Source organism: Pavona decussata, unplaced genomic scaffold (genome assembly GCF_977016875.1).
Source record: "Pavona decussata unplaced genomic scaffold, jaPavDecu1.1 SCAFFOLD_78, whole genome shotgun sequence".
Lineage (NCBI taxonomy): Eukaryota > Metazoa > Cnidaria > Anthozoa > Scleractinia > Agariciidae > Pavona > Pavona decussata.
Window position 1 is genome coordinate 3037501 of NW_028145496.1, and position 20000 is coordinate 3057500.

Below are 20000 nucleotides of genomic sequence, written 5' to 3' on the forward strand. Positions count from 1 at the left end.
TAAATATTTTCCCGTCAAAAGGCGCAAATCTGTGTCGTGTGTGTTTCTGTAGTTTCTCGCCATTTTTGTCTGTTTTCAGTAGCAAACTACATTCTGTAGATTTTCAACGTCTTGATATAATTTCTAATTATGAGCCCTAAAAAGGCAGTCTATTTAAGAGCACAGGCAGCAATTCTATGATCATCTGGAGTATCTGTTCGAGAAACGGCAAGAATACTGCAAAAAAGCAAGAGCTGGGTAGCGATGTGGTCAAGTTCACAAGAGTTTTACGACAAGCCAAGAAGTGGTCGACCATCAGTCCTTGACAGAACCGCAAAGAAAGTTATAGAAAAAGCAAAGTATAAAAGAGGAAATTCTACAAGAAAGAGTAGAGCAGAGTATTATATCACAAAAATCCTTTAGAAAGAAGTGAAGCCCCTTTTCAGCCAAAGATCAACAACAGAAGAGCCTGTAAAACGAAAGCTTTTCACGAACAATAGCAGTGCGACCTTCATTCAAGATGGCGCACCAGCTCATACGGCGAAAGCAACACAGCAGTGGTGCAAGAGAAACCTCCCAAATTTTATCCAAAAAGATGAGTGGCCAGCAAATTCACCTGATCTTAACGCCATTGAAAACCAAATGGAGCATCATCGACGAAGCTGCATACAGAGATCCGATCCCTAAGACGATGGGAAGACTAAAATCAAGGTTACGGCAAGCCTAGCGGAACATACCGCTAGCAAGCCTAAGGGAGCTAGCTCGTTCCATGTAGCAACGGCTCAAAAACGTTATACAGAACAATGGGGGGCAGTCTGGATATTGATGTTTCAACAGTGGTCAAAGGAAACAATGTACATAAAACTGGAAAACTTTCATTAATATCGGATTCCTAAAACTATCATTTATTTGTATTAAAAAAGTGTCCACGAACTTTTGAAATACCCTGTAGACAGAGAAAGTTAACGAGAAGCCGCCGAAAATTCCTCTGAACTTAGATTATTTCATTAGCATTTTAAAAGACAGAGCTTATTATAACGCCTGTTACAAAAAAAATGCGCATCGCTCCCGCTGTGCTCGTTTATGTCATTTCGGTTCTACATCTACCTAACAGTAACACGCCGCTTTTCCGGTTAAATCGCCTTTTTCATGGCTTCGTTTTGATCAATTCCAACAGAATAAAATTTTACTTCCCGTATAACCCGACAATTCGAGCAAGAGAAGCAATTTATAAAGAAATTGACGTTAGGAAATCAATCTTCGCCACGGCGGTAAGTCGTTCACATCTGACTGATATGACACCTGAAATAACCTACATTCAACAGCAAATTTTGCGGCGAAAACGAGAGGTCAATAGAGGTCGATTCTTTTCATAGCAAACTTTGAGGTTTAAAATGTTGATTTTTGAAATCTTTGGCTTTCGACCAGTTACTTTGTGTGCCGCATGAACGATTCAAAATGCTTATTACCACTCATTGTGAAACAGTCGCTGATGACAACAAACAAATAAGGCTCCTAAAATTATTTTTATAAGATCGTATTAGCTCAAAGAAACACATTAATCTCATTATTGAGAATTTAGCAACATAGTAAAAACTGTTTACTTGCCATTTCTCATTTGTGAAGCGAAAAAATCCATGTGGAACTTCGACTAAAAAACACATATACAAAGCTTTCACTGGAAGTAAGTCATTCTCAAGCAACGCAAAGAACGATGGAAAGAGTGTAAACCCGTCAGCTGAATGAATCAAAAGGTTGATTTAGCAATGACGACGGGGACTTCTTCAGGACGGTGCGCGCAGCGAGTAGATACTGCAAGAAACTGGGTCGATCGAGGACGCCGTCGCGTTGCCCTTTTGAAGTGATTTAGCAGTAGCAAAGGGACGTTTCATTTTCGTTCTCTTACAGTCTGAAATAATTTAATGAACGAATTGTAAGCATGGTAAGGCGGATTAATTCAACGACCACGACGCAGTTAGTTTCATAATTTGCGTGCATGAGGGCAAGTGTGAAGAATTGAATGCATGCTGATGGTGGATTCTGATGGATTTGACAAGTAAGACTTACGTACGAATGATGTTTACATGAAATGAAATGTTTTTTACGTCCCACTACGCGTCTTTATTGTATTTTACTTTAGTTTATGTCGGTATCTTCTGAGATTTTGTGTCGCTTGCGTCAAGCTTTCGTGTTGAATTATTTCTGTTATTTCGTGTTTTACTGTCGCGAGCCGGCCATGGGGCCGTTTTTATAGGCCTTATCACGGTTTTCGACGCCATTTTGACGAGTAGGCAAACAGGCTCGAAATAACAGTGTCTGTATGGAAATCTGATGTCAAATAATTTTCATAAAACATCGCTTCGGAAAAATTCATGAATTGGAAATCTTTGGCACTAGGAAAAGGATTTTCCGAGCGGCTGACTGAGAATATCGAGAACTCGCGGTCAAAACTGAAATTCGGATTTCCTCATATTTTGTCAGAAGAATTCCTTTGGAGAACTATTTACGAAAATAACAATAAAACTTTCAAAAGATTTTTCGTTTTCGAGAATTCCAGCATAATGTGAAATGCCGTGATCGCGTTGCAGCCGGCGTTAAATTTTGGCGAGATTTGGTGCATTTTCAAATCGATCGGGAAGGCAGACGGCTTCGCGTATTAAAACGATCTTTTGAAGTTAAGTTAGGCATCCTTCTGAGAATACGGTCTTATGAAAATATTGCTGGAGGATTCTTATTTGCATGCAGTTTTCAAAGTCCGAAGAATCCTATTTTTAGCATTTTTGTTGTCATTTGAAATTGGGAAACTTTGGTACATCGAAATTTACAATGAAAGTTACACTAAAGAAAAGCTCTATCCTTGTGCTGCAACCAGGGTGCAAAGAAAGTCAGCTTTACAGCTTGCCCTTTCGGGCAAGCTGTGGCTAGCATGTACTAGCCCGAAAGTCATTTTAACTAGCCTGAAAAAAAAAATTCACAAGACGCTTAAGTAGTATACGGTAAAAGTTGGTCTGGTAAGAAACTTAACACACTGGCACAATGATTAACTCTTAATTTTTGGTCGTGAATGCCTTTGTCTTTCTTTCATTATAAATGTCAACTGGTAATTTAAATGATGGAGTAAAGAATTAAGGTGAAACAAGCAGGAAGAAATTCCAAAAAAAACTTGCAATTGTTTTTCCTCAACACAATATAACACATCTAACTGACTAGTTAACCTCTTATTTCCACATGTAAATTAACCAGAAGCTGTATTTCCTAGATGTTCAAAGTCACAATACATTTTGTAATCATTAAGGCCTGGCTAAACTAGGAAACATTGTTACGGAGACACTGTTGCGGAGGCAAATGTTTCTCAGTTTAGCCGCGCGGGAAACATATGTTGCGGAAACAAATTTTGCTGCTCGGAAACAAGAAAATGTTTTTGCCTTAGGTCAAAAACATTTTTGCTACCCGGACACAAATTTTGCTTCCGAAACATAAGTTTCCCAGTTTAGCCACCGTGAAAGCAATGTTCACTAGTTTCTAGTGCTGCTCATTAAAATGTTTCCTAGCAACAAAGTCAGTTTATTATTATGCGCATGCGTGACCCTATGTTTTCCGAAACAATGTTTCCTCGTTTAGCCACCGGGGCAGCAAAACATTTTGTTTGCTTCCCGCTAATTTAGCCACCTCGAAAACATAACAAGAAACAATGTTACCGCAACAATGTTTCCTAGTTTAGCCAGGTCTTTCGAACATACATGAACCAGATACTAAAAGTAAAAGGTCTCATGAAGAAACAAGTGATGAACATGTATGAATCTCAGCACATGCAACACGTGGATGACTAACATACATCTCGCAATTTGGAATTAATCTACGCACATCTTCTGAGAAAAACTAGTTTGAAAAATTAAACAAATTCCCACTAGACACGCTAACACAGCAACGAGGAAAGCTGTCGACAACAGCGCAGTCAGAAATTGATCATGCATTTTGCCGCCAAAAAATATTTCCCGCAGAAAATGTCTTCAGCTGAAACGAGCACTTTCATTAACTGAAAAGTTCACTACTAATCATAACTTTTTGCATAAAGCTTGACATCTTTCTTCATATTTTTGCTTCTCATACAAAAGTATTACATCAAGTAGATTAGTTTTCTGCAAAAAAAAGTTTGGCTGTCAGATTTCACGCGAAAGCGGAAAGTGCCATGTCACGCATCAGTGCCGTCGTAACCAAAATTGTGCAACTGAATATCTGGCGAAATGAAAATTTTTAGATTTTGTCAGCTTTGATAAAGGTTTCAAAGAAAACAAAATTGTTTCATTTTCGCAATTTACATCTGATAGTTTATGGGAAAGCAATAGGACGTGATCGATAAATTTTCGTTAACTGTTTATTGAACGGTGAGGGTAAAAGGCGGAAAGAGTTTGCGGAATGGTATGTGGCATGGCGTGCGGAATGGCATAATTATGCGAAATACGATTTACGCGGAGAATAAATTAACTAAAGAGCGCATCCTGTTTTCGCGCCAATTTTATAAGAGCAGCAGTTTTTTTCGATGTTGCGGACTATTAAACAACCAAACAGCAGATCGAGGATTAGAAAATATTCGCCTGGGATAGAACATGTCTGATCGCTGGTTGGGAAGTGAGAGTGAAGAAATCGATGAAGTTTCGCATTCAAGGAACTAAGAATAAATTAAATTTCTAGTTGACAAAAAGAACGTGGCAGTGAGTAGCCTAGACAAAAAGCAACACCAGACTGGAGAAATAACATCAGTCCAAGGCCAAAACTATTATGTGAGAAATTTTAAATTTAAACTCGGTCATTTTATCACTCTTTGACGGTTACAATTTGTACAACTCATGGGAAAAATATGTTCTACTTTTTCTCACCTTACATTTTCGTCGAGTGACGAGTACGCAAGTCACTGTTGAGCTGCTGAGCTAGCTACCTAGGTATTTAATACGGCGATTCGGTTAGCTATAGTTCAGTTACGCGTTATCGAACTAAACATGGCCGTCTTTAATTAAGGTCTTTCAGTGCCAGACGTCCCAACCTAAAATGAGATTTAAAAGCGAAAAAGCCCTAGAGCAAAAAAGCAGATGACAAGTATGGTGTCTAATTATCGACACTGGTTGTGTGAAAGGTTGTGAAACTATTCTTATCACAAATGCATTTTGGTCAAATTGTTGTTCATTTTCCCGCTCATGATAAATGAATCATAGAGCATGCAGGGTATGAGAATTGATCTTTTACGGAGGGTTTAAAAAAAAAGAAAAAAATGTTTATTATTTTCCCTCGGTAAAGGATCAATCTTTGTCCTGAGAAGACGTCACGCTGCCACGTTATTTTTAGAGACTTTAAGCATCGACGACGGGAACGGCAACGGCGACGTGAGATTTTGAGGGAAAACCCAAATGTCACATTGCGCATGTCTGGCGGGAAATATCCAGACGTTCTGTTACGGGGCCCGACGTGAGAAAGCTTCGTTTGGCGTTGCCCGAAAACGTGAGAACATTTCACATATTTTACCTTCGTTTCGCCCCGAAAAAATGATATTTTTAATATCGCTTGGCACTTAAGGATACTGCAGGTAAAGTACGCGTTGAGTTTTTGTTTTATTTTTTCGGAAACTATAATAACTTCATCAGTCGGCTGTTTCAAAACAGAAAGCTAGTGACGATGCCTGCAAAATTAGAAATGACTTGCGAGTCTGACACTAATCATCGATGTTTCTCTCTAACATCAGTGTAACAGTACTTTTTCTTATTCAAAACAAGACACACTAGAACTTTTAATTTACATTTAAGCTGGAGAAAAATAAACAGTCTATGTTGCTCAAAATAGCATCCAAACCACAAACCACTGTGTCATATCGTAGTTTTCAGTTCAAATTTTTAGATGTAAAGATAACGAAATTCTCACGCGTGCTCGCACTACTAAAGTGTTTCTTGAAATCCCAGCCTTCGATGCAGAACATTTGAAGTAAATTAATGTTAATCTAGTCGCTATTTCTAGTTATATCGGTGATTTTTATTACGATCTAAAAATATATCAAATGGTCTGAATTGTTTACATCGGAGAACTGCAACTCCGACAAACACGTTCTCGTTAATAGCAGTAAAAATTCTCCATCGGTTATTTCATTATTAAAATCGATTTCTGACTTCTTTTAACGAAAACTTGATGGGTGCTTTCAATTCGACGAAATTTTCGAAAATTTCGGGTGGGAATCGAACGGAACAGCATCTTTTCCGGAAAAGATTTTCGACAATTTAGGACAACCTTTTCAGCTGTTCCCGAAAAGTGGAAACCGACCGAGAATAAGCCCGTTCCATTCGAGACCGAAATTTCCGAAAATTCAAATCGAAAATTTTTGGTGAATGGAAAGCGCCCATCCTATTTAATCCTCTTCGAGGGAAGCTGTCGTCGTATTGCGCCTGCTTAACTGTTTCCAATTTCGCGACGCAACCGCGTCCTCTCCTCAGTCTTTCCTCGGTTTTTCCGTCGCCGTTGCCGTTCCCGTCGTCGATGCTTAAAGTCTCTTTTGTCAACCGAAGTCGCATGGAGTAAAGTGAACATGAACACTTAAATTTACTCATAGTTCCTTGAATGCAAAAACTATAAACAGTTCTCATCGCTTTCTTTACCCTCACTTCTTCCAAATCAACAATCAGACGCGTACGATTAAATCCTCGAATTGTTGTTAATATTTAGCAAGAGTCCGCAGCATCAAAAAAGCTGCTGCTCTTATAAAATTGGCGCGAAAACATGACGCGCTCTTCAGTTAATTTATGTCCCACGTAAATCGTATTTCGCATAATTATGCCATTCCGCACGCCATGCCACATGCCATGTTATTTTACTACAACATGTAAGAAATCTAGTTTGGGTATACCTTTTATAGTCAAGTGTTAATAAAATTTAAGATAAGGGAATTTTTTGTGTATTTTCTTCGAAATATCGCAGTGGTCACGCAAGTACTAGTTACATGTAACACATTTGAAATACATTTAGTTTGTATAATATATTTCCCCGAGAGAATGACAAAGTTATCGCTACAATACAAAATGCAATACAGTATTCTAAACAGTTTTTCGTTGCTGAATATTCCTATACAAAAAATTGTTCAAAGTTAGAGTGAGTGATAACTAATGCCACAGCAAAATTCGTAAAGGCCGGTTGCCGTGGCATGTCAGTTTCCGATAACGTAGCGTCAGAATGATCGACAAATTTCATTTTTGTACTTCACGCAACTAGTACGTTTTTCACGAAACAGAAGAGTGACAATTTTCTCAGTTCTACCTCACAGTCGATAGCTAGGGTTAATGACATGTTTACGTTTTTATACTAGTGTAGTATCCGAGTTGTATTACCTGCCGCTTCAATACCGCTGATATGAGATAAATTTCCATTTTGCCCGGCGCTTTGGCATATTTTCGAGTAGAAGGTTTCATCTACACGTGGTATTACTCACTGAAGACGAAACTTCCATCAAACAAACGTTGCGGTATTTTCATCTTTTTCGCACGAGTTCAACTAACCCGTGTAGTCTGTTTGTCTGTCTAAAAACAGCATTTTGTGAGTCTTTTTGAGTATTTTCTTCCATAGTAAAGAAAATAACATTGATTTGAAGCTGGTTACAACGCATTCAACTTGTTAACAGATACATAAGTTTGCCGAACATAATCCCTAGATCCCAGGCGCTTGCTTTTTCCAACCGGCCCTCAACCAATCTTATGTGAATATGACATTTAAAAAAGAGGACAATGAATGTAGTTAATGCGGGGAGAAGAGGAAGCGGGGAAACTATTGTTTTATCTAAGAGGAGGGTGTGGTATAGAGACACCATACTCTGGTCTCTGGTCTTAGAAGGAAAGGTGAACATAAAACTTAAAAAAAAAAAAAGAAAATAATATTGGTCTTAGGAATCATTATATCGCTGTGGCTACTTTAATTTGAACGAATTTTAAATCTCCTTCAGTTCACACATACCCTTTCACGTAAAAGGTATTCAACAATAACCCGAAGTATTTCTGCATTGCAGATGTCATTTAATAGTAACTGCAGGTTTCTCATCCTCACAAAAAAAGCAAAGCAACATGTCGTACCTCGAAGGCCTTTATTCGATTCACCGATGATGATGATGATGATGATGATGATGATAATGATAATGATAATGATAATGATAATGATAATGATAATGATAATGATAATGATGATGATTTTAGGGCTTATCCAGGCATATCTGGGTTTCGCGAGCGCGAAGACGAGCAACGCTTGCGGAATGCTAGTCACGCAGATTTTCTCCCTCTCGACCCCTTCCGACTAAACTAGACGTCTAAACTAGATGACTACGGTCTTCGTTGGCGGTAGCCTACCACGCAGTCGTTTTGAGGGGACTAGGACTCGGGCAGGAGGTAATACGGGCCCTAGAAACGACCGCGTGGGAGGCTACCGCCAACGAAGACCGTAGACATCTCGACGGCGCGGGCAAATGGTCAGATTGTTATTCGACTCATCCTTTCAGAATATCAAATTCCATCAATATAAAGACTTTTGTTCTTGGGTCATCGTAGCTTGATCAGAAATATCACTGCTGTTTGTATTCCATCAATGTAAAGTCAGTAAACTTAACTTCATATGTTCAATCAACAACATCAGATGATCGATAACTTTACTAACATGCGCGCGCGAGGATTAATTACATTTCACTGTTAGTTTTGTCGTCAGCAAACACCTTCCCGGCGTTGGGACCTGGATGACTGGAGATATCTTTTTGGCATTCACACAAAGAAGCGCAGGTTGATGTAATAGAAGGAACTTTGACCGCAACCGGACTCGTCGTCTATCAAGGACGAAAATGAGCACGGAGCCATAAAGGCAACCGAAAATATATAGAAATTGCTGTGCAAAATATGACATCGCGGAAGAAGAAATACAGTTTCTAGTATCAAGCGAACCACTCCAAACCAAGAACACACATTGCTATTTATAACCATTTTGCGTCATTGTTTATAAATAGCAAGTTTAAAATAGCTATGTACACAGTGATGGCTATAATATGCAAACAACTTTGGTTATTTTCTGTCGCTCTTTTATCCGGATCGGACTGAGAAGGGTGGACTATTGCTCCCATTAATGGGGATGGTTCATTAAATGCTTATTTTGCAGGCATTGGAACGGTAAGTGCTCATTCAAATATGTTATAGCCGTGTAGCTGTTGAAGATAATATTATGGCCAGCCTTGCACTAAAGTGAAAGCATGATTTTCTCTACCGGCTCTGATATCTCAGTTCTGTTTATGATATATAGTCTAGGACCTGCAAATTGAAAACACAGATACCTAGTTCTTCAGCTTTTAGAATTCTCGTCTTTGCTTGTCCAGCTCAATGTAGTGGCTGTCACGACATTTTATTGACAGTGAGGATCAGATACATCTTTGACAAACCTAGGATTTATAAAAACTGCAACTTTTGCTTTTATGAACTGAAGGCGTTTTCACGCAAGTCGATTAGTAAGTTAATGAAACGTCATCTGTGGGGGGTTTCAGATACACTTTGATATCAAATATTTATTGATTTTGTTTCGTATTCTTCGCATTGTTGACGCTGGTGTACCGAGGAAAGCGTGGCATAACACCTGAAGGTTTCATTTTTTCGTTTTCGATCGGTGATCACTAGCCTGCGAACAGCAGACGTATTTCCGGTCGTTTTCGGAGGTACGACCGGAAATACGTCTGCTGTTCGCAGGCTAGGTGATCACCTACTAGGAATGAGATTAATTTTTATAGGGATAAACCCATCAACACATGAGATTTTGTTTCCGAATAACAACTTAGTTTTATTCCACCAGAAATGAAACATAAACAATAAATTTATTTTAAACTTATTAACTTGTCCTTGCGTGACCACTGCCATTTTTGAAAAAATATATATAAAATTCCCTATGTGTTTACTTCCGTCAACGCCTGGATTTTAAATTACCTCAGCTTGATTTTTCTATATATTGCAGTACATGTATAGAGCTTTCCTAAAGTCTAATACTTGCTACAAATTTCGATGTACCAAGACACGATATTTGTCCGTAAAGTTTCCATAATTTCCAGTGTTAACGAAAATACTGAAAATAGGAATCTTCGGACTTTGAAAACTGCATGCAAATAAGAATCCTCCAGCAATATTTTCATAAGACCGTATTCTCAGAAGGATGCCTCACTTAACTTTAAAAGATCGTTTCAATACGCTAAGCCGTCTTCCTTCCCGAGCGATTTGAAAATGCACCAAATCTCGCCAAAATTTAACGCCGGCTGCGACGCGATCACGGCATTTCACATTATGCCGGAATCACGGCCCCGGGCGGAATTCTCGAAAACGAAAAATCTTTGGAAAGTGACATTGTTATTTTCGGTAATAGTTTTCTAAAGGAATTCTTCTTACAAAATATGACGAAATCCGAAATTTCAGTTTTGACCGCTAGTTCTCGATATTCTCAGGCAGCCGCTCTTAAGAGCTGATGAACTAACTCATACACGTGCGCCTGCTTGACCGCTGCAAACAGTTTATGCTGCTGATATTCACTGTCCAGGAGGATGAGGTAAGAGTGCATATTTTATTCTTTGTGGTCTGGTTTCACTAACATGACAGACATATTCAAAACCGAACTGTTGGACTGTAAAGTAGGCGGCATTCTCGTGGAAACCACTCACATTCTACCTTGGCGAGTAGGCCTATCCCGATTGTGCTCGGCAACTTTTACACTTGTATAGATTGCCGTTCAAGATATCGGAATACTATTGGTTTTTCGCAACTGAATATAAGTTGGCTCAATTTCTGTTGATAATAATCAACATTCAGGTTAAAATCTTGTGATTATCGACTTTTATTGACAAATTAAACCTTTCGATTGACAATTATCGACAAATATCGAGTACTATCAACTTATCGACTGCGTTTTCGATGATTGATTTTAATCGATTTGACAATTATTGTTTTTATTTCCAACATTCAGTATTGCGGAATTACTTGCTGTTTTTGTTGCAAATTAATCGATCTTCTGAGTCTGGACACCTTAATGCACCTATCAATGGTCCAGGATGGGGAGGGCGCAAACCCAGCGGAATTTGACATTTTTAGGTTTCTAAATGTCAATTTCCTCACCCTTGGGTCTCCATTAAGAGTCAAATAAACAAACTCAGGCACTTAAAATAATTTACTACAGAACTCAGGGGACAATTGTGGATGTCACAATCCCTACCCAAGTAGAGCTTCATGAAATCAAATTCTTGTGGATCCCCCCCCCCTGCCCTATCCTGGGGCAAGAGAGGATGAAGGTTACCTTCATCCTCTCTTGCCTGGGGCAAACTATTGATAGGTGCATAATTAAGGATAATTCCTCCTTTCGCTAATGTGCATACATTCTGCTCATCTTGGGATGGTCAGAGAAACTCTTATTGTTGCTTCATTACCTCTGAAAAATGCGTGGTTACCTCTCCATGGGGGGGGGGTACTCTGGATTTTAAGTGACAGGGGTGGTCAAAAGATCTTTTTGGGTTTGAAATTTCGATTCTGGGATTTTTTTGGGCAAGAAAATTTGGCAAGCATTTTTTTCTGGGTAGCTTGATTTAAGTAGGGATTTTTTGGGTATTCAAAGCAATCTGAAGATTCGTGGTAATGCCCACGCATCCTGGCCACGTAGTTCTGTGAGTTCGCACTCATTAAGTATCACTTTCGGCAAGTGGAGCGGAACAAAAACAAACTTCGCAGAATTCAACAGCTTGAATCGCGAAAAATCACTGATGTCAAACAACTAAGAATAAGGCACTCTCTACGGTCCGTGAACTTGACACATGTGTATACAAGGGCGAAAGATTAAAAAAAGAATCAAAACTTGACGTGCGCACGCACTTCAAACCGACAGAAACATTCCCTCCAGGCGTCAGGAAAGGCTTTATCAAAGGCGAAGCCTAAAGACTTCTCAGAACAAACTCTTCAAAAGCAACATTTGAAGAAAGCAATACTCTATTCAAACAGAGATTACGCAACATAGGTTACCCCGGTAACCCTATAGACACAACTCTCTCAGAAGTCAATTTCAGCGAAAGAATGTCGGCACTACAGAACAAACAAAAAAAAGTGCAAAAACATTTTGCCATTTGTTACGGAATATCGCCCTCCTGTGCCTAACCTAAAAACCATTCTGATGAGTAAATGGCATTTGATAGAAAATCAGCCTCTGCTAAGAGAGATCTACAAAGACCCTCCTCTACTTTCGTACGGAAAAGGGAGATCTTTGAAAGACGTACTCGTAAGAGCAAAGCTTTGCAGGTCATGTACTTCTTATCTCGACCAATAGGAGCCGTGTTTGGCCTGTCTTCATTATTTTACCATCAAAGAAAAGGAAAGTTAAAGAAAATCGTCGGAAATCAAAGGACAGAAAACGTAAACGATTTGAAAACAACATGCGACGTGTTTATCATATCTGCGTTGCTAATTCCCTGGCCAGAGAGCTTCCCCGTTGTCTTCTTTGCCCCCCTTCCCAGACAATCCCTGAGACCTGCATTAACGTAGAACATGTAGCAACGCTTCTCTTCAGACGGGATGCTAATTATTTTAGTAACGCGGCAGGGAGCAGGATGCTCGCCAACCTTGAGCCGGATTTTAGGGACAGGGTGTACTGTATCCTCTGTCCTGACAAATATTACACCCAAAGCATAGGTAAAGGGGAAGATGAGGAAGAGGGGAAAGAGGAGGAAAATAGCAGCGAACAGGAAGAGAGCAGCGAAGAGGAAGAAGAGTATAACAGAAAGGAAGAAGAGAACGAGGAAGAGGAATAGGAAGGAAGCATCTTATCGGAGTGAACGTCCACTGATTTCTTCTGTGTTTTCTTCAGAAGCTGCATCAATAAGTGATATTGCGCAACGGGAAAATGCTTTAATAAGCTTGCAGTAGCATTCTGGAACTTAATATTTCAAAATATAGTACCATATAGCACGAACTTCTTGTGATAGTTTCCGGTCAAAATTTGGACTTTAATATATCCAATTCACACCAAAGCTAAACCATATTTGTAAAGCTGTTTTGTCAAACACGGTTAAAATTGATTTTTTTCCTGGAAATTGCTTAAACTGATGTTTGTTGACTTCAAATTTATAGCACAATGAAAACACAAATCCATGCTCCCATTTAACCCTCTTCTGAGATGTTGTTGTTACCATTCTGTTAATATTTCAAAATATAGTACCATATAGCACGAACTTCTTGTGATAGTTTCCGGTCAAAATTTGGACTTTAATATATCCAATTCACACTAACGCTAAACCATATTTGTAAAGCTGTTTTGTCAAACACGGTTAAAATTGATTTTTTTTTCCTGGAAGTTGCTTAAACTGATGTTTGTTGACTTCAAATTTATAGCACAATGAAAACACAAATCCATGCTCCCATTTAACCCTCTTCTGAGATGTTGTTGTTACCATTCTGTTAAACCTGTTTTTGATAACTAAACATGTCTTGCTGTTGATAGTATGAATGCGATCCCAGTTTAGAAGTCGCTAAACGACAATTCATGAATATATAAATAAAAAAACCTGTTACTGTTAAGGCAATGCTACTTTCAAAAACTTTACAGTTTTTTTGTCATGTAAACTTTGATGAGAATTATTTTGCAGCTGATTAAGCATATAGTGCTATGTTTATATTTCGTGAATACACCAGAAGAATTTTTCATTAATTGAAAACCTTTTCCACTCTAGTTTTATTTTGCCCGTTCCCCCCCCCCCCCCCCCCCCTCTTTTCCTTCATTTTTTTTGGGCTGCTCACTCAATTTGTTTCTAACATCACACTGATCACAAGAAAATCGACTAATTGACTGAAAAAATATTCCTTCAATGTGAATTCCAAATAATTATTTTGGAAAATCTTTTGAGGCAAAAGCCAGAACCGGTTTTCTTATAAAAATAATGATTTTGTCAGTTTGTGCTGCCTGTGGTTTAGAATTTGGTGTGTAAATAAAGACTGACAAGCCTACGCCACTTTCTGGCGCGTGTTTTAGCCTTTTTAAATCTAGCTTAGACAAGTATGTTTTTTTTTTTTTCAGAAATAAATTGGTTTTAAAAGCTTGCGCTGCTCGCAAATATTTGTAGCGGGTTTGGATTCAACCATCATATGTTCATCATCCGACAGGTCATTTGCGCCTAATGATTTTTGAGTTTCCTCTTTTGAATCCTCTTCGTTTTGAATATGATCTCTTATTCCGTGTGATCAACGACGGTGTTTTTATGCCACATAGGGCATTTCAGCTGGGTTTGGTTTGGCTCTTTTAAGTGCTTGATAGTTTTAACTGCCTTTCTCGTTGAGATTTGTGTAATGTTAGGACAGAAATTAATCATTGCTTGTATCATGCAATGAGCTTCATTCTGTAATTTTTGCAATGCCGGGCCCGGCTATTAGTAGTTGTCACAAGGAGTTGTGTTTCTTGGCACGGCTATTTGGTTTTTTGGTTCTCTCTTAATCGTTGTAGCGTGTTATAGAGCTATGCAACGTGTCACAGTAATACTGAAAAGGCTTGAATTGTATTTAAATAACGACTGTGTTTTTGCAAATGCTTCGCTCCACTGATATAGTGCGTTTGAATTGTGGTATCTCAGTGATTTTCTCCCTTTGTTTACAACAGTGCATCGACTGTGTTTTAAAATGAGAGACAATATTTGCTTCAAGCTAAACAAGACGTTAACTCCATAAAAAGTCATGACAATTTAAAACAAAAAGCATCGGTGTGTGTTTTTTTTTTCCTCTAAACGTCGTAGAGGCAACTTTCTGTGTAGGAGTGAAAACAAAACTAATGTCCAACTAGAAACCCTGTCTGCATACGGTAGACCCCTGTGAGGAGTGTGCGGAGTTTGCCCCCACAGACAAAAAATCCTAGGTACGGCCACATATGCAAAGAACTACGCTGGCTATCTTTAGACCAATGTAGAACTAAGGCTTTTTAAATAAATAAATGATGTTAAAAATGCTTAACGTTCTAAGGCCTGAATGCCTTTCTGATATGTTCTTGCTTTCTGGACAGCACTACAACTATAATTTATGAAATTCTTCCTTAAATCTCAGTTTACCAGTGACTATAAACCAACTTTGGTAAATGTCCATTTGCATACAGTGATGCAAAGCCTGGAACAACTTGCCACCTTCAGTGAAAGAGAGTGATTATTTGACAATCTTTTTGACAATCTTTTTTTGTTGTTGTTTTCAATACTTGTTTTTAATTATACTCATACTGTAGAATTGTAAGCTAATTTTAATTAGCATAGTTATGTTTAGATTTTGTAATATTTATTGTCTTTTTTTAACTGTCTTATAACTTAATGTTGATTATAAGCTATAGTATGTTGGTATTATTTTAAGAAACACATGTTAGCATGGCTCTTCGGAAAAACCAACTTGTGTAAAATAAAGTTAATTGTGTTTATTGTTATTAAATTAAAGCTTATCTGTATGCAGCCGAGAGAGAGAGAGAGAGAGAGAGAGAGAGAGAGAGAGAGAGAGAGAGAAGGGAGTTGGGGATGAGAAGGTTCATATGCATCAGAGCATGCTGCTATAATTGTTTTTATTACTAATCTCTTTCTTCATCTGTTGTAGCGCTGAACGTTCCATTGCCTCTATATTAGCATCTATAATGTTCTACAACAGTGAAAAAAACGCATGGGAGTACTGTGGTGGTTATTCAGGACTCTCGAACGTCATTGTTTATCACGATCCCATCCAATCCTCATACAGAATAGTTGGAACAAACTATCAAGATACCATGGTATGCGAGGGAGTGTTGGAGAAACTTTTTGCATCATTGTAAAATTAGTAGTGGATAGTAGGTACTTTATCAATTTATGGACTATAGACAGACAGTGAGGGAGATAGACAAACAGACGGATATATGAAATGATAATCTAAGTTGGCAAATGAGGTATGTTTATTATTTGAATTTGTTGAATGGCAGGTGGTTATGGACTGTGCATTGACAAAGGAATCAAAATACGAAGAAGCTACAGAACTGTTTCACCAACTGAGAGTCCAAAGACAGCTCTATGGTTTGAAGTTTCTAGCCAAAAGAAAAGCCCAAACGTTTGGACAGGCTGTTCATGTTGTTTTGGAAAACCTCAGTAGTGGCGTCCCAGGTATGTCGTTACTGACAGACTTTTAGATTTTGGTATGAGTGCGAGATTTTCCGATAGGAAAAAAGCGCGCACACGTGAACTAGTGTCCATTTGACGGGAAAACGAGAAAGCCATCGTCATTTTACAATGAGTGGTGTCGAAAACAAGTCCTCGTAGTGTAGTTGATCTCGTCCCTTTGCAATCTCATAAGGGCTTAGCTATTGCTGCTATTGTCATTCAAAATCACGGTCAAGTTTTCATTTACAAAAAGTAAAATTAATCTTCCTGGGATATATTCCTTATAAGTACTGAACGCTTACAACTCAATTCACAGTCGTACTAGCTAGTACGTATACTAGAGTCTAAAAATGATGTGCTACCATCAACTCTAAAATTGATAAAGGATTTCGTTCAGGGATACTTTTAGTATCCCTACTAACTTGTTGAGTTTTTAACGAAACAAGACGCTGTGGAGCGTATACTTGGGCGTCGTTGTATTAAGCGTATTTGAGCATGCACGTTAGTTCAGTCTTTGATAACAGGTGAACGATAAAAGACTCGCTGAAAGTCTAAGGCATCACTTTGTATTTGCGATAACCGAGATGTAGTTCAACCGAAAATGTCACGCAAAGGATGAATAAACAAAATAATACATTACTAAACATGGTCATTTATTATAAGACAGTTTAGACGGTGTTTAACAAAACCACGTTCTAAGCCATTTTCAATTTTGCCAGCAATCATATCTTAAGGTTACCCTATTCCTTCAGAAGTGTCTCGCGTCCAAGCGATGTAGCACGTCCAGTTTCAACTGTAGATACCTAAACCCCTATATCAAATTAGAGCTTATAGAGCTGGCTATCAAACTATACCAAGAATTTCGAAATAAAATGAATTGTCGAATTTTTCACGACCTCTAAATGCAAGGATCCGAATCACTACAAGTCAAAACGAATTTTGCTTTTTCGCTAATTTAGGGCGCGATCCATTTAACCAAAATTTCCGGAAATTTCGGTCCAAAACTGAATGGATCGGTTCGGTTCAACCGGAAAAGTTTCGAAAAAACTGGTCCACTTTTCGAGGTAGACCACTTTTCTCGGTTGGACCGATCCGCCCGAAAATTGACAGACATGTCCGGTTGTTAATCGAAAGCTATCTTAAATTCAAAGGCCTAATTGGACAGGGAAATAGCACGGCCGTGTACAGTTGATGTGGAGTGATCGTACAAAAATCACTCTCGGAGAAAAAATATTTCGAACGAAAAAATTTGCAGACACGTTGTTGTTGTTTATATGTTAAACTAGCTACTGTTCAAATTTGAAGGCAAACGAAGAAATTCCCTTTAAGTTTCAGTAGTTTAGTCACTAATGAGATGCCGCTTCAAACCGCACGGTAAACAACATCCTCGGAGGGGCATTTAGTCGGGTAACAGGTATTTTCGTTGGCGAACGTTTAATGTAAGAGCGGGACTTGTTATCACTTTTGATGCTAAAGCAACATCTCTGAGAAACTGAAAACAGCAAATGAAGTAAAAATATATTCACGGGGTTATCTCTGCCACCAAAACAAAGGGATGTAATAGTTCCCCTTACGATTTCAAGTTGCAACTTATTCCTTACTACTGTTTTATCGACACCTTGCCGCATTTAACATGTCGTCCAGCTAGACAACGTCTACTGATAACTTGGTTGAATCACACCTAGCACCCAGAAGCTCCTGACGCAAGAAGCTTTGTTACATTCGCGATCCATCGACAGATACAGTAACCGGCTCAGACAAAAGGCTCAGACTTGCCCAACACTTAGCACACGCGCATTAGAGCCCTATTGCACTTTTGAAGCCTGCGAAGAAAGCCGAATTTATAACTTGGGCTCCACAGGACGGCCAAGTAAAAATTCTTAAAGTTTTGTTGTAAAGTGTCTGACTAGACAATTTACAAAATAGCAGACATTGTTTGGAATGAAGGCTTTCTGTTACCATTGCTATGGGAACCGCTGTTGCTTGGAAACCAACCAGAAAGTAAAATTTTAGCATAGTTGAAAAGGTGGTACAGTATGAAGGGCAGTAAAACTGTTGCAAGCTTCCTTAAGTAAGGAATTCAAAGGCCCGTTTTCATGATCTTGGGTACCCAAAAGAACCCTCCCCAAAAGACAACTTTGATATGAAAATTGCGTGTCTGAGACCAAGTTGACCCCACTTAATTTTTCACAGTAATTCTGAAATGTGAAAATCCTCATCTCCCCTTCTTCTTTGTAATTCGACCGAGTATGGTCAAACGTTATTGAAACGGGCGTTAAGGACTTCTCCGTATGTTACAATCACGCTATCAAAGATTTAAAAAAAGATTTTAACACGTCGATTAGCTGTGTTCTGGCAATTGAGGTTCTCCGACGAATGCTTTTAAAATAGAGTTCGAGTAATCGAAGTCAATTTAATTCCAGGAAAAGTAAAATTAGTTTGAGTAAGCAGGGAATTCGAGTTAACCAGGTTCGAATTAGCTGGTAGTAAATGACTGAAAAATGGACCAGATCCAGGAGAAATCGGATTTCGGTTTGGGAGGAGTAGGATAAATCCCTGAAGATTGTTAAGTCACTGCTAGTTACTACAAACATAAGTTCCACTCAACACAATTTGTGTGGTAACAATAACTGAATTTCAAAGCGGAGTAACCTCTGACAATTTATGCAGGCAAACAAGAAAATACTGTTACTGAGGTTATGTCATTTATTCAAATCTTTTAATTATCTAGCAATGCTGCATTCCTCAGAAGAACAATCGCGAGAAGAAGAAGAACGTGAAGCCAACTTGATCCGACAGTTAAGACAGACAGAAGAACAAAGAGATAACATACAAAGGGAATTGGAAAATTGCCAAGAACAGTTACGAGGAAGAGACGAGCAGTTGGAGCGACAAAACTCGCACTTGAGGGAGATGGAGCAACAGTTAACAAATTTTGAGCGACGAATTAGAGAAAAAGAAGAAGAACGGGCAAACCTAGAAAGACGGTTGATGTTGAAAAACCAGGAATTAAATGAACTAGAGACGACTCTTTTAGCAGCTCAGCAAGCTGCCATAAGTCAACAGAGTCGCCAAGAAACTTATGACTGGGTCATTTTACGCGATGAAATTCACATAACAAACAAACTCCTTGGGAGAGGTGGCTGGGGAAGCGTTAACGAGGGAACGTATTGTGGCTGTACTGTAGCTGTGAAGCAAATTCACGACTTGATTCTATCTCCGCATAACAGACGTTTATTTGAGAGAGAGATGAATATTGCTTCAAGATGCCGCCATCCTTGCTTATTACAATTCATTGGAGCAACAAATGACGAGGGAAGTCCTTTGTTTGTCACCGAGCTCATGGAAACATGTTTACGGGCGTTGTTAGAGCAGCGCGAGCTCTCTGACGGAGAGGTCAAGGTTGTTTCGCTGGATGTAGCTTGTGCTCTTAACTACCTTCACCAAAAGAAACCTTTTCCTATCATTCATCGGGATATTAGTAGCTATAACGTGTTGCTATGGAGACAGGGCAACCAATGGAGAGGCAAAGTGTCAGATTACGGCACTGCTAATTTCATGCAGCAGACCATGGCAGTGGCTCCTGGAGCTATGATCTATAGCGCGTCTGAAGCACTTACGTCATCAAATCAAACGACTAAGGTTAGTAATGAGTGAAGTAACCGTTTGATTTCTAAAAACGGTAAACATTTTATTTAACTTTGACAAATAGAGGAACAGAATACAAATTATTTATAACATAAGTAAATAACCAAAGGGCTGCGTTACTGTTCGCTGCCTACCATTTCCGTTTGAGCACTCAATCAATGGCTATTGTGTAAAACCGACTGACACATCAAACTTAGATCTGAGTCTTAAAATAATTTTG

The 20000-nt window shown here is 38.8% G+C and overlaps 2 protein-coding genes across 4 annotated transcripts in view; both read left to right on the top strand.

Annotated features, from left to right (window-relative positions):
* The window catches only part of LOC146476355 (uncharacterized), a 40400-nt gene that overhangs the window by 16859 nt on the left and 3541 nt on the right, over nt 1–20000 (top strand). The window contains exons 1-5 of one of the 3 annotated variants that reach the window (XM_085114921.1): nt 9095–9149; nt 10460–10560; nt 15603–15771; nt 15958–16135; nt 18864–19774. In XM_085114921.1, coding sequence (XP_084971047.1) covers nt 10556–10560; nt 15603–15771; nt 15958–16135; nt 18864–19774 — 1263 coding nt within the window. In that variant the 5' untranslated portion in view covers nt 9095–9149; nt 10460–10555. Of the gene's footprint in view, nt 1–9094; nt 9150–10163; nt 10561–15602; nt 15772–15957; nt 16136–18863; nt 19775–20000 lie in introns of those variants that run through there. The other 2 variants (XM_085114922.1, XM_085114923.1) reach the window with 2 other exon arrangements.
* Nucleotides 12161–13139, top strand: LOC146476356 (uncharacterized). The gene has a single exon (XM_085114926.1). The coding sequence runs from the start codon at nt 12425–12427 to the stop codon at nt 12797–12799; it is 375 nt and encodes a 124-aa protein (XP_084971052.1). The 5' UTR covers nt 12161–12424; the 3' UTR covers nt 12800–13139.